At 44.0% G+C, this 15,222-nt stretch overlaps 1 protein-coding gene across 2 annotated transcripts in view; it reads left to right on the top strand.

Moving 5' to 3' along the window:
* The window catches only part of PSTPIP2 (proline-serine-threonine phosphatase interacting protein 2), a 74,071-nt gene extending 67,453 nt beyond the window's left edge, over nucleotides 1–6,618 (top strand). The window contains exons 14-15 of one of the 2 annotated variants that reach the window (XM_037016969.2): nucleotides 2,832–2,888; nucleotides 5,032–6,618. In XM_037016969.2, coding sequence (XP_036872864.1) covers nucleotides 2,832–2,881 — 50 coding nt within the window. In that variant the 3' untranslated portion in view covers nucleotides 2,882–2,888; nucleotides 5,032–6,618. Of the gene's footprint in view, nucleotides 1–2,828; nucleotides 2,889–5,031 lie in introns of both variants that reach the window. The other variant, XM_037016966.2, reaches the window with a different exon arrangement.
* The last annotated feature ends 8,604 nt before the right edge of the window (nucleotides 6,619–15,222 follow it).

Here is a 15,222-nt window from a genome sequence, read left to right as displayed (position 1 = left end):
GTTCTGTGCTCTTTTTAGGGGTGCTCCCATCTAGAGCAGTCCCTGTAGGATGCCCTGTAGAGGTGGTTTGTGGGAAGCAAATTCCCTCAGCTTTTGCTTGTCTGGGAATTGTTTGATCCCACCATCATATTTAAATGATAGTCGTGCTGGATACAGTATCCTTGGTTCAAGGCCCTTCTGTTTCATTGCATTAAGTATATCATGCCATTCTCTTCTGGCCTGTAGGGTTTCTGTTGAGAAGTCTGATGTTAGCCTGATTGGTTTTCCTTTATAGGTGACCTTTTTCTCTCTAGCTGCCTTTAAAACTCTTTCCTTGTCCTTGATCCTTGCCATTTTAATTATTATGTGTCTTGGTGTTGTCCTCCTTGGATCCTTTCTGTTGGGGGTTCTGTATAATTCCATGGTCTGTTCGATTATTTCCTCCCCCAGTTTGGGGAAGTTTTCAGCAATTATTTCTTCAAAGACCCTTTCTATCCCTTTTCCTCTTTCTTCCTCTTCTGGTATCCCTATAATACGAATGTTTTTCCTTTTGTATTGGTCACATATTTCTCTTAGTGTTGTTTCATTCCTGGAGATCCTTTTATCTCTCTCTATGTCAGCTTCTATACGTTCCTGTTCTCTGGCTTCTATTCCTTCAATGGCCTCTTGCATCTTATCCATTCTGCTTATAAATCCTTCCAGGGATTGTTTCACTTCTGTGATCTCTTTCCTGACATCTGTGATCTCCTTCCGGACTTCATCCCACTGCTCTTGCATTTTTCTCTGCATCTCATCCCACTGCTCTTGCATTTTTCTCTGCATCTCATCCCATTGCTCTTGCATTTTTTTCTGCATCTCTGTCAGCATGTTCATGATTTTTATTTTGAATTCTTTTTCAGGAGGACTAGTTAGGTCTGTCTCCTTCTCAGGTGTTGTCTCTGTGATCTTTGTCTGCCTGTAGTTTTGCCTTTTCATGGTGATAGAGATAGTCTGCAGAGCTGGTACAAGTGACCGCTGGAAGAGCTTCCCTTCTTGTTGGTTTGTAGCCTTTTCCTGGGAGAATAGCGACCTCTAGTGGCTTGTGCTGGGCAGCTGTGCGCAGACAGGGCTTCTGCTTCCTGCCCAGTTGCTTTGGGGTTTATCTCCACTGTTGCTGTGGGCTTGGCCTGGCTGGGGCTGTTCCTCCAAAATGGTGGAGCCCCGTTAGAGGGGGAGCAGCCAGGAGACTATTTATCTCCGTAAGGGGCCTCTGTGCTCCCTGCTGCCCAGGGGGTTAGAGTGCCCAGAGATCCCCAGATTCCCTGCTTCTGGTCTAAGTGACCTGTCCTGCCCCTTTAAGATTTCCAAAAAGCACTCTCCAAACCAAAACAACAACAGCAACAATGAGAGAGGGAACAGAAAGGAAAAAAAAAAGAAAAAACACGCGATTTTTTTTTTTTTTTTTCCTCAGGTGCCGGTCCCAGGCACCCGCGCACTGGTCCTGCTGCCCTGTCTCCCTAGCACCAGGGTCCCTGTCCTTTCAAGGCTTCCAAAAAGCACCCACCCACCGGTCCCGCAGGGAAGGAACGCTCAATATTCTTTGTCCTCAGGCACTGGTCCCACGCACCCGCTCACCAGTCCTGCCGCCCTGCCTCCCTAGCACCGGGGTCCCTGTCCCTTCAAGGCTTCCAAAAAGCACTTGGCAAAAAGAGAGAAAAAAAAGGGGAAAAACGCGCGATTTCTTCCGTCCTCAGGTGCTGGTCTCAGGCACCCACCCACCGGTCCCACAGGGAAAAATGCGGGATATTCTTTGTCCTCAGGTGCCGGTCCCAGGCACCCGCTCACCAGTCCCGCCGCCCTGCCTCCCTAGCACCGGGGTCCCTGTCCCTTTTAGGCTTCCAAAAAGCACTCGCAGAAAAGAGAAAAAAAAAAGGGGAAAAACGCGCGATTTCCTCTGTCCTCAAGTGCCGGTCTCAGGCACCCGCCCACCGGTCCCGCAGGGAAAAACGGGGGATATTCTTTGTCCTCAGGCGCCGGTCCCAGCCACCCGCTCACCAGTCCCGCCACCGTGCCTCCCTAGCACTGGGGTCCCCGTCCCTTCAAGGCTTCCAAAAAGCGCTCGCCAAAAAGAGAAAAAAAAAAAAAGGGGAAAAACGCGCGACCTCCTCCGTCCTCTGGCACCGGTCTCAGGCACCCGCCCCCAGGTCTCGCAGGGAGAAACGCGGGATATTCTTTGTCCTCCGGCGCTGTTCCCAGGCACCTCCTCACCGGTCCCGCCACCCTGCCTCCCCAGCAACGGGGGCCCGTCCCTCTAAGGCTTCCAAAAAGCGCTCGCCAAAAAAAAAACTGCTCCGGTTTCTCTCCACCCGCCGGGAGCCGGGGGGAGGGGCGCTCGGGTCCCGCCGGGCTGGGGCTTGTATCTTACCCCCTTCACAAGGCGCTGGGTTCTTGCAGGTGTGGATGTGGTCTGGATGTTGTCCTGTGTCCTGTGGTCTCTATTTTAGGAAGATTTTTCTTTGTTATATTTTCATAGCTCTATGTGTTTTTGGGAGGAGATTTCCACTGCTCTACTCACGCCGCCATCTTGGCTCCCGCCTACCTAAATCCATTTTTTAAAGATGATTTTACTTCAGGAGCTGCTATCTTGGTGTGGATGGAAAAGGGCAAAGAAATAATAATCGTGATTTCCAGAATGTGTGAATGAATGATTCTCTGGTTTGTAATCAGGACTACCATAGGTTTTGTTGCCAGATACATTTTCTTTTTACAAAAGGGCAGTCACTAGACTCTTTAAGTGGAATGCCTTAAAAAAGGGCTAAGATCTTATCATGAGAAAATAAAAGCTTAATGTTGCTGTGTTCTGTCCTTAGCAGATGATCCTGATTATTCTTTGATTGATAACTACAGTTTGATCTATCAGTAACGCAATGGTAAGAACCTTTAATTTTCACAAAATCAAGTTTCATTTAGACTGGTGATTTTATTTTTGAAGTTTTTGAAGCTTTTCTTTATAACACCACTACAAACAAGCAAGGCCTTGCTTCAGGCTGGCACCTTGGTGGGAGTGATGTTCCTGCAGGATGGCCTCTCTGGACCCCACAGCTCCATACCTATTTCAGTGAGGATTTTTTCCCTTCATTAGTTATTCTGTAATTCTTTTTCTGCCCTTGTTAAGCTCTTCTGTGGCTATTATGCACCTACTCTTAGGGCAGAGCTCACAAACAAAATCCACATGATTCTCACTTGAAATAATTTAACCTTTAGTGTACTCCCTGTTCCCTAAAGGGGAGAAGTCAAGGAAAAAGAAATCTGTGAAAATGAGGCAAATATTATCACACTCACCTATTATGTAAGGGCATGTAGGGGTATCCTGCACCAGATTATTACTGCTCGGAACTAGCAAATCTTAAGGATTCCCAGAGCAGAACTACTAAGCCAACTGTAGCTGCAGAGATGGCTCTCTTCTTTGACACTTAGGTGCTCCCAACCTGTCCCAAGTCATCATCAGTCTTCACAGACTTGAAGGAATGCCTCTGAAGCCAAAATAGCAATACTAAATGAAACTCTTCATTCTGTATAATTCTTTTAACCCAAATGAGGATATCTTGGGGTATGATGACGTATGCATATATGAGCAAAGAAAAAGTCCAAAAGGGTACATTACTAAACAGCTAATAGTGTTTGTTTACCCATCTTTTCCAATTTGTGTACAATGAAAATATATTACTTCTTTAATTAAAACTGTTTTGAAGAGTTGACCCTCTTGCATATTCCTGGTCTAGTGTGTTCCTAGGAAGACAGGAGGAGTTAGTGGGATGCAGGAAGTCATAATGGAACTAGAATGGCCTTCCTGGTGTGGTGTTGGTGGCATTTACTGTCACTTATGAAACAAAACAGGTTTTAATAGTGCTCCATAGTGGTTTTCCTTCAGTGTTCTATACCCCTGGAAAGTTCTTGAAGTGAGTACATCAAACATTGCTTGTCTTCAGTCCTCTAAAAACACCTACTTTGAGACTTATAGCCAGTTAGCTAGTGGGACAGAAGCCATGTTGTTTTGATCAGATAGAAACAGTCAGTATCTATTTATATTTAAATGTATATCCTTAAATTGCTTAATAAATATGTTTAATGTTTAAGCAGTTTTGCTCTAAAAGATAATGAAAATTGAAGACATAAAATACTCTACCCTCTAATTATATGTAATTTTCTGACCTACAAACAAATTGTATTCTTGACAACCAGTCATTATTTCTTTTTCATTTCATAAGCCTCCCTCTTTCTCATGGGAAGAGGCAAGGCCCATGTTAGAGGGAGAGTAGGAACATGGGAAATCAGGGACTTGGGATTCAAAGGTGAAATGCACTCTCTGGAACGCCACATAGATGATGGATAGGAGAGGGCCTTGGCAGCTCCAAGAGTTTCTTTTTATTTTTTACCTCTTTCTTTCCTGCCCTCACCTTGTTTGTGTAAAATATATATTCTGTTGCTTAGTAGTAGCATTTGACCCAACGATGCTAGTTCCTCAGAGCCTAGAAGTTTTCTGTTTGAATGCAATGTGCTAATCCAACATACTTACTTGAGTTCTATAATTTCACTGCGGCTCCATGAACAGGGGCTCAACATATACATAACTGACTGAACTGAAGAGCATTTTAAAGAAGGGATTCAACCTTAGTTAATAGTCTAATTAAGCTACTTACTACATTTAAAATAATTTGAGCCTTCAGAATTGAAATTTAAATAGGAAGCTTTAGGAATTTGAAATTTGTTTGGCAGTTGTTGATTTTAACTGCTATTCCTGTTTTTGATTCTAATATGTTTAGTTAAGACAAGTTATAACTTTTAAATTTAAAAATATATGCATCAAAAAACATAAATACATGTGTTATTTACCATAAAGCAATGTTATTGTCATCACATTCCATTTTTCATCACTGGGAATACCCATTCCTCATCATTTGTTTTCCTTGACCAAGCACATTTACTCTCATTGAATCAAAATCTCAAGGTAGGAGCAGGGCGCTGACATGAATGGTTTGGTTCAAATGAAATTTCTTTGTTATTTTCTTTCAGAAAACACAGCTTTTTCCAGCTGGTGCTTCTCTGGCATGGAAGGAAGCACTCAGCCCAGTAGAATATATAGCCAAACTACGTCAATCATGAAGACTTTGAAGTGAAACCTTGCTGTAATTTTTTGATATTTTAAATTTATGGTCAACATTTAGATCAACTTAAGTTAGTAGTGTTCTGAAGTTTTTAAAACAAGTTTACAAATTGCCCCAGACTGAAGAATTACCATTTTCCATCAGTTACTAAAGTTGTAAATGAGTTATTTTCTACTTGATTGAGGAAAATCTCTGGATTTGGAGTTTTGACTCTGGCAGGGGGTAGGGGTGGCCACAGAGGGGTCTGAACCACCAACCTGCAGAGGCCCTTTGGCTTTGGGCCAGTGTGGCTATGGAATTTCCACCGGGACACACACTTGGTGGGGCAAAATTTACAATAACCTTCCTTCTTGACTAAAGACTTAGAAGCCATCTGATGATACTTTCTCACTTTACAAATGAGGAAATGAGATCCAGAAGTGTGAAATCAATTCCCTTACTTATCAGGGACAGAACCAGAGCTAGCATGTAAGCTCATCCCACATCACCATTCTCCTAATCCTGAGGCTGTGATGTTCAGTTGAAATTTAAGATGCCAAATGTTTTTGCCAGCATCTTTTCAACTGGGAAAACTACCAGGGTTAAAATAGCAGATTTACTTTTATATGGCTCACTGTATGTACCCACTGTATCACTTTAATCTAACCTAAGAAGCCATCGAGTGTAAAGCATGGCTTTATATCTTATATACCACCAAGAAAGTCAGGTAGGGGAGTTGACAGCTAACTTGTGACAGTTAATGGCCAATTTCATTTGAATTTGAGATGCTAAAGTGTGAAAGAAAAAGTACATCGTAGAATCAATGAAATATGCTATTTTTGTTCTATTCCTGAAGAGACTTTTAGAGTTACAAAACTGGTCCTCAATCCTGGGTCTTCACAAAGAATTTTTCCCTTGCTAGATCCTGGAATTTTTAAAGTGTCATCATCAACCTTTCACAAATATCTGGGTTCCTTTGGTCACTCACAAACAGCAGGGAGGTTATGTGCCTTTTGTATAATATTCACACACTGGAGGAAACAGACATTTTAGTTAATGGCAAGTTAAAATAACATGGGTACTCATATGGTATGTTGTAAAATTCTGTTACCACAAAAAGCAAATATTTTCCTCTCCTGCTCTGTGCAAATCTTTCCAAGACCAATGGACAAATGGAACGATGATTGATTATTCCCCCTTTTTAATGAAAGGTGCTACTTAAAGTGGCAGCTTCTTGTCATGGCAGGAAACTTGCATCAGTTGGATATCCTTTTGAGAAACTGAAGTTTGCAAAGGGCCACCGACTTCCCCAATTTGAACAAGCTCAGAAAATTTTCCTTCAAACGCAGAACAATCTATTTTTAAATATTTTATTTATTGTTGGCAATTCCTCAGGGATTTCACTTTTCTCTCTATTGGTCAGTGTAATTGATGTGAAAGTGTTTTATGAATTGAACATATTTTTATTTTATTGCTCTTTCAATTTGATACAAAATAAAATAACAGCTCTTGGTGATTTGGGATTTATTTTGCATTTTTGCATTAAGCATCTCTCTCTTCCAAGCTGTATTTGACTCCTTGTCACATTTGCTGTTGTTAGAAGGACAAAACGGCTGGACAAATGCAGACAGAGACTGGTGCCTTGCTACTTAGTGCTGATCCTTCAAGTGTCAGTTGCAAGTCACTTCCTCAGGGAGGCACTGTTCCTGCCTCCGGACGAAGTTGGATTCCACTGCTGTATCTTTTCCCCTCCCATATTTTTCTTGATTTTCATTCTTTCTGTTGCAAGAGTGACTCCTTCATTTTTGCAATTCGTTCATTCTTTCTTGTTGTTTTTTATTTTTTGTATGTTTTAAGCCCCTGGGTTTGGGGGAGGTTTATTTCCCAGCAAAAGAGAAGTAAAACACATTATAATATGACCAAATGTTCCAGGCTCTTCTTATAAACTTCCTTCCCTAGACTTGTAATTAGCCAATGAGAAATAGCACTTGGAGACCACAGTCTGAATTGAATTTATAATTTAGAGAAAAATAACAGTTTACAACACTGAAAATTTCTATCCAGGAACATGGTGTCATTATTTAAACATGACTTCTTTACCATTTTTTGATAAAAACTTTTTTCTTCACATTTTTGCAAATTTATTATTTGCTTCTTTTTAGCTAATACACTATTCATTCTTGAAATTAAGTGTTCAAAGCCTATCTTCCCTTCTAGGTGGTAACCTCCATGAGAACAGGGCCCCCTCCCTATCATTTTTCCTGCTGTATCCCCAGCACGTGATTCAGTAGTAAGGAAGAATTGGTGGCCTAGAGGAGAACATACCTAGAGGAACAACCAGCTGAGAGACACAAAAGACATGTAAAGGGAGGGAACCCAGTGAAATAAGTATACATGTAAATTTAAATATGAGCCACTGTACAGAAGCTGGTATCTTAATTTGGGTTCCACCAGAAGCAGACCCTGTAATAAGGATTTGAGTGCAGGTACTTTTTCTGGTGTGTGTGTGGGTGATCCCAGAAAGCACCAGTGGGGAAGTGGGGAAGTAAAGAAAAAGGAAGGAGAGGATAGTCAAAAAGTGTGTTCTCAAGCGAGTTGCCTCTGTGGGTGGCTGGAGCCTCAGTCTTCTGGGGACTCCTGGGGAACAGTGTGGGATGGGAGGGAGCTCACCTGTGGGGGCGGCGCTGGGATTTTCACTCCCCAACTCCCATCAGCCACTGATTGAGGGCTGCTCCCAGGAGGCAAAAATTCCCTGGCATTTCGGCCTGCCACAAACACTGGGAGCCTGAGAGCTGTTGGGAGGGATGCAGTTCCTGGCAGATGGAGGTTCAGCTGATGTTTAAAGAAATGGTAGGTGCTGAAGGGATGTGGACAGAGGCCTGCCAGCAGTGTCTGACCCCCGTGTGGCTTAGATCCATTTGTACTCCCCAAGTGAACTGTACTCCATCCTGTCATTATTTCAAGAGTCAGTTTCCGAAACACGCACATACACCAGGGAGTTGTTACAGATGATCCTGAGTCCATAATTGGCAGTCATCATCTTCCTCTATCAGCCTGTTAACGAGTGAATTGTAGCCCCCCCTCAAATTCATATATTGAAGAGTCAACTCACAGTACCTTAGAATGATGGGGCCTTTGAAGAGGTGATTAAGGTGATGTCAGGCCATTGGAATGGGGCCCTACTCAATCTGACTGGTGTCCTTCTAAGAAGAGAATGTGCACAAAGGGCCAACCAGGTGAAGAGGCAACATGAGGGGCTCATCTGCAAGCCAAGGAGAAAGCCTCAGAGGAGACCAACCCTGCCAGCCCCTTAACCTTGGACTTCCACCCTCTAGAACTGTGAGAAAGCTAACTTCTATTGTTTAAGCCCCCCAGTCTGTGGTATTTTGCCCTGGTGGCAAACTAATACACATGCATTCTAGATTCTCTTCACACTTGGCTCGTCTTCTGCTTCTCTCAGTTGCTTGACTGGTGGGGTAACTCAGATTTTCAGCCCTAGAAGGCCTTAGTCCCTGGTTAGCAGGCTCTTGGCAGACCCTGTTTGCTTAAATAGCCAATTTACATTTATCACCAGGCATAGCAACACGAAGAGTCACCCCAGTGAAACCCCCGAGTTCCAGGTATATTCCTCCCTGCCCCCATTTCTATATGATAATCACTTACTCCTGCCAGGATAGTTGCTCTTCTCCTTTCTTACTGGTCTACTGGCATCAGGACCCCAAATGAGCAGGCATCTGCCATAGTTTTAGTGAAACCCTTTCTATGTGCACTCTAGTCCAGCAGAGCCTAAAGTTGAAGAGATGGGAAGCACAAATTCCCCAGGTGGGTCAGTTCAAGCTCAGTGACAGAGACCACTCTTACCTCCAGGCTCCAGACCTGAGTTTTCTACCTATGGGAGTCAGAGCACACACTACCTACCACATTGTGGCCATAGATGCACCATATAATACCTCATATTTAAGGCCAGCACCCCAATGCTGCAAGGTATTCATTCTCAAGCTTCTGCACCTATAGAAGGCCATTGCAACATTCTATTGGGACAGCAGCTTCTAGGAGATGTGGCCTATAGTAGACAAATTGGGGCCCATGCACATCAGTCCATTCTTCTACCACCTTCGCTGAGAAGTGAAGCTCTTGGTATATATAAGTCATGCATTCTCAATATTGCTCCCAAGGGGGTGAAATTGGCTCTTTGTGGGCAAAACAAATCTTAACTCTTCTTATGTATAAATTGCGGATATACACATAGCATAAACAGAGATACAGTATATATGTGATATGAAAATTTCAGTGGAGTGGCAATTAGATAAAAATGTCTAAAAAGTGGTAATGAAAAACTCCTAAGGGAAGTGGTAATGAAAAACAACTGTATAAACACTGGTCTAAGATAATGTTATATGGAATTTCTTTGTAATACATCAGGTACTCTGTTAGTCTTTGTTAGTGTTGCTGGCCAGGGCACTGCTGGCAGAGAAGGAGAATCTATTGGAATCAGTCCCAGCAGAGATGAATCTGCTCTTTCCAGAGTGGAAGGGGTTAGATGGAATCACTTTGTCACCAAGTGGCTGGTTGGTCTCCTTGGGGGATGATGATATTTTTAGGGCTCAGCTTCTGCCTCAGGGACTCATTGGTTAGACATGTAGCAGCAGCCGCAAGATCACCACAGCTTCTGTTCATGAGTCTACTGAGGAAGCCCTAGGGTGGCCAAGGACAGAGGCTGGCTGGACGCCACTAGGTGAGTCACCTTTGGCACTCAGTTGTCCTGCATCGTCTTTGATGGATACTCTCCTATAGGCATTGAAGTGAGACATAAAGATTGCACATTTTGCTGTCCACCATTCCTTTGTCTTCAGTCTTCTAATCTTGTTCCCCGATCAGCCAGTCATGTCATGCGCCACATCCCAGGATCTATGTATATACTTAAGTACCCTTACACCAGGTTAATGGCCAGCTGTGTGACCTGATGCTCTGCCATAGGGAGTACTTCTCCTCACCACTATTCTTCAGGCACTCCTGGGTGGGGTGTAGTGTGACAGCAGTCCACATACAGACTAACTACTGTTCACAGGCAGAGCTGACCTGTCCTGGAACCAGGTATGACTCCTGTTGCTCTTCTCCATTGACTGGGTTGAAGGGAACCTCCTATGATGCCACAGGGAGAAGCTGAAGGAGAGGCACAGGTACAGCAGAGGAAGGTGCTGGCAGCATCCGCACTGCCTGTTTGTGTGCTGCATTCAGTTTTCTGGGTTTGTACTGCCTGTTCCAGAACACACCTTTTCACTGTAGGATGGATTGCTGATGTGCCTGCCTGACTCTGGGGTCTGAAAAAAGCTAAAAGAATTCAGTAGTTTTATATAATTTTACAAAATGCATGCCTTTAAATGCTACCATAAAGGCTTTCTGGCCTTCTTGCTAGTTCCCAGTGAGCTGAGCTTGTTACTTTCCTTGGTACCCCAACAGCCAACAACTGACCTGTCCTATGGTTCTTGTAACTATTTTGAACCCATGTCTCTAAAATGCCAGCAATGTTGCATAAGCCCTTCCCCTTGAATCACTTACTTCACCACAGAAGAGGCCTCTGAGAGCTGTGATGCTTCAGAGGTATCACCATTCCATTTCTGTGAGCAGTGAGATCCTTGTTGCCATCTGGCTGGTAGGAGATTTAATTCCAGAATTCCATCCTGACATCTAACAACCATTTCTGATACTGTCTTAGTTTGGGTTGCTCCAGAAGGAGGTCTGGAGGCAAAGCTTTAAGTTCAAGTAGTTTATTTACAAGATGAACCCAGAAAACACCAGTAGTAAAATAGGAACTGAAAGAGGAAAGAGAAGGAAGTGAATAGAATGTGTTATCAAGGATGCTGCCACTGTGGGCAACTGTGGCTGAATCCCTTTGGTGACCCTGGGAAACAGCACAGAGCACATACCTCAGAGTTATTCCACCCAGGGGCTGAGGGTGCTTTTATTGTATTAATTTGCTAGCATGGCTGTGATAAGGTATTACAAATTGGGTAGCTTAAACAAAAGATTTCTTGTTTCACAATTGTGATGGCCCAAAGTCCCAAATCAAGATGTTGGCAGGGTTGATTCCTTTTGTGTTGGAAGGATCTGTTCCAGGCCTTTCTCCTTACCTTGTAGACGGCCATCTTCCTTCCATGGTGTCTCTGTCTCCAAATCCCCCCTTTTTTTATAAGGATCTAGACATATTGGAATAGGGCCCACCCTTATGACCTAATTTTAACTTGATTTATCTCTGTAAAGATCCTATCTTCAAAAAAGGTCATTCTGAAGTACTTGGGGTTAGGACTCTAATATATGAATTTGGGGAGGATACAATTCAACCCATAACTGTATTTTTATGCCAACTCCTATTTGTCACTGGTTGGGCATATTATTTCCCTGGCACCTTCAGCCTGTCATACATGTGGCTGAGGGAGCCCTGAGGCAAAGAGCTGATAATTGGAATTTGGGTCTGCATAGTCAGAAATGATAGGTGCCAAGAGGGTATGAGTGTGACAGCAGCAGCACCTGATGCTTTGGGGGTGCATTAATGAACTGTTTCTATGACCAGTATAATTGTTTTAAGTGGGGAAGTTTAAGAGGGGAAATAGAAAAAAGGCAAGTTTTATATGTTTTGCTTTCCTTGGAAACAGAAGTTTGTTAATAGAAGAGACCTCATCTATACAAGAGTTAAAAAAAATGTAGGCTGGGTATTTTTGGTATGTACTTGCACTTCCAGCTAATTTTGTCAAGAAACTGAAATAATTTAGAGGTAACATTTCTTTATCTTTATAATTTAAAAAACGCATTTAGTTATCATGCATGATGAAATCATTAATGCCTTGTACAGAGTGATGTACAGGAAGTGATTAACTGTAGAATGAATGACTTCTCAGAATTCGTTGTAGGAGGAGGTCTCACCACCAGATGGCAACAAAGACTCAAATCTAATTTGGAAAGGTGTAAAGAAAGGTTTACATTCTTTAGTGCAGCCACTTTATCTGAACCCTTGTTTATGACAAGCTATTGTAGATGCTGAATGACTTAGGAATCATGGTCATACCAAAACTTGGAATGCCATCAAATGCGAATTATGCTCCTTTTATGAATGTCCGTTTCCTGTTTTTTAATTGATTGGAATTTTTCTCAGGAGATTAAAATTTTTTAATTCTGAAAGCTGCAGTGAAAATTAATATTATCCATTGGAGGGAAATTTGATACATATATTTTTTAAATTAAAAATGAAACTATCTGATCAGAAATTTCACACTGAGGCATCTATCTTTTTTTAATTAAAGTATCATTGATATACAATCTTATGATGGTTTCACATACACAAAACAGTGGTTAAACATTCACCCATATTACCAAGCCATCACCCCCTCCTTTCAACTGTCTTTCAACGAAGTAAGGTATTATAATCATTAATTGTATTCTCCATGGTGTATTACTGTCCCAGTGATGTCTATGTTGTGATTGTGAATTATAGGCCCCCTTAATTCCCTTCTCCCTCCCCACCCACCCTTCCAAACTCCTCCCCTTCCTGAGCAAGGAAGCTCGAACATTGTTCTCCAGCCTCTCCAACAAAAAGTCTTGTAGACACACAGGCCAGACTTGTGTCTCTGTCTCTGACGTCTGCCTCTTTGGTCTTAATGACTGGAACTGCTGCTCTGGTTCCAGTTGTTGCCATAGCTCCAGTAAGATCCTGTTTAGCTTCCCGTCTAATTTCCTTCCATCTACTCCTGCCCGTATCAAATCAACCCACATCTGGGTCCTCGTAACCCTCATGAGGCCCCTCAAATTCCTCCTGTGAGTAACAAGTCTTATTTCTTTCCAGGTTCTCGTTGCTTCAGCTACTGTTATGTGCCACCTTGCATTTTGTAATCACTGCCTCAAGGCGGGCTGCACTGTCAGGGAAGCCAGCTTTCCCATCTCTGATCCCGACAGAACAGTTCCATCCACCCTAAGTCCCACAGCCACCGGCTCAGCCTGAGTATAGAGGCGGACCATAGAGTGCGCCCCAACCTGGGGAGGGAGCTGCTCCTCTCCTTGGGGAACTTTCAGCTGCTGGGTCTTTATTTTCTTTACAACCACTGGGCATGCTTTCAATACAGGAGGGGCCAGTGCCTCCAGCACCACCCCTTCATCCTTCTCCAGCTCCTCCATTTCTGGGGCTGATGGCACCTTTCTCTCCACTCCCCCAAGTGCCTCCTCTGCTACAGTGCCTCGCAACAATGCCAGCTCAGTTTTCAGAAGGTCTCTTACCTTCTGAAGCTCAATGCTTCTCAGCTGACGTTCTCCTGCCACCTCTGCCTGTGCTTCCCTCAGGAGTTCGTCTTTTTCCCTGATGGCCTCTTCCTCCTTCAGAACACCTGGCAGCACTGCCATCTCATCTCCAATGGCACCTTGTTGCCGGCCCTCCCGTGCTGCCTCCTTCCACATCAATGCCATCTCCTTCCTCAGGGAATCCACAGAAGTTTGCTGCTTGTGTTGTCATGCTGCCATTTCTTGGGTCTCTGTAGACTTTTTTAATACTGTGAGAAGCAGCCAACCCACAGTCCCCGCTGCCTCCCGGGCACTCTGCTTCTCAAAGGATCTGCTTACTATACCAAGAGCCACCCCTACTGCCTCAGGTGTCACCTCCACTTGCCTCCAGTCCTGGGGTGGGGCCCAGTCCTCTAGGAGGCAAGCCACCTCAGACCACATACCCATTGGGGGACTGTCTTGCCAATGGGTTTCAGCCCTGGACAAGTTCACTATGGATTCAGTGTGACCAAAGAAAATAACAGCAAAATGTTTTTGGGGTGAAAGGGTTATACCCAACTTTATTTCCAGGTGGCAGATCAATCACTGGAATCCCATTCACTCAGAGCAAGTCTGCAGGCAGCAAGCCAGTCTCTGCCTCTGGGCCCCTCTGCCTGCACAGCCGTCCTCCGAGCCTCTCTGAACAGTCATCCTGCACAGCCATCCCTGGGCCTCTGTCCTCAGCACTGCCACCACTCCAGCCTCTGCTCTGCTTTCCTGCAGCCTTGCCACTGTGTTGTGCACAGAGCGCTGGGTGAAGCTCTTTTTATAGAATCAACAGCCATGTATTGCCCACAGGTGTGCAGTGAGCTAGTCAACCATGGCCAGGTGAGAATCCTGGCCACAGGAATTCTCATTTTATCCATTGGGATGATCCACTGTTTCTCCATTCACAGGGGTAGCCCGCTGAAGTACCCCTCCCATAAGGGCAGCCTGTCTTTTTCCTTGGTCAACAATGAATCCTACCAACTACACTAATTGTCTTGCCAATGGGTTTCAGCCCCAAGCAAGTTCACTATGGATTCAGTGTGACCAAAGAAATTGACAGCAAAACGTTCTTGGGGTGAAAGGGTTATACCCAACTTTATTTCCAGGTGACAGGTCAGTCACTAGAATCCCATTCACTCAGAGTGAATCTGCATGCAGCAAGCCAGTCTTTGCCTCTGGGCCCCTCTGTCTTCATAGCCATCCTCTGGGCCCCTCTGTCCTCACAACCATCCTCTGGGCCTCTGTCCTCAGTGCTGCCACCACTCCAGCCTCTGCTCTGCTCTCCTGCAGCCTTGCAGCCCTGACACCGTGTTGCACCCAAAGCACTGGGCAGAGCTCTTTATATATAGTCAACGGCCATGTACTGCCCACAGGTGTGCAGTGAGCTAGCCAACCATGGCCAGGTGAGAATTCTGGCCACAGAAATTCTCATTTTATCCACAGACACCTATTTAATCATCATGCAGAAATCTCCAAAAGTTTCAAACTTCTGTGTTTCATTGATTCATTGCAAAAGGCTACTGAAAAATTAAAGAGAAAAAAGGTACCTAAAACAAGACTATAAGACAGACATTTAAATTCCTACTGCTCCTCTCTGTCCTCCTTTGAGAACTCATTCTAGTGATCCTCATTGAATTGCTGTCCCAACCATGACCCTACTAAACAAAAGTTTGCCAAGTTAATGGCCTTACAAACATCCCCATGTGACCCCCTCCCAGAGTTGATGAAACTGAGGGAGTTTCTGGTAAATTGCTATTTATTTCCTTAAACAGCCAAGGGAAAATTCTGGTAGATACCAGAGCCTGCATAGGGGATCCTGGAAAAACTG

Source organism: Manis javanica, chromosome 9 (assembly GCF_040802235.1).
Source record: "Manis javanica isolate MJ-LG chromosome 9, MJ_LKY, whole genome shotgun sequence".
In the NCBI taxonomy this organism is placed as follows: Eukaryota; Metazoa; Chordata; class Mammalia; order Pholidota; family Manidae; genus Manis; species Manis javanica.
This window is presented reverse-complemented; position numbering and strand designations above follow the sequence as displayed.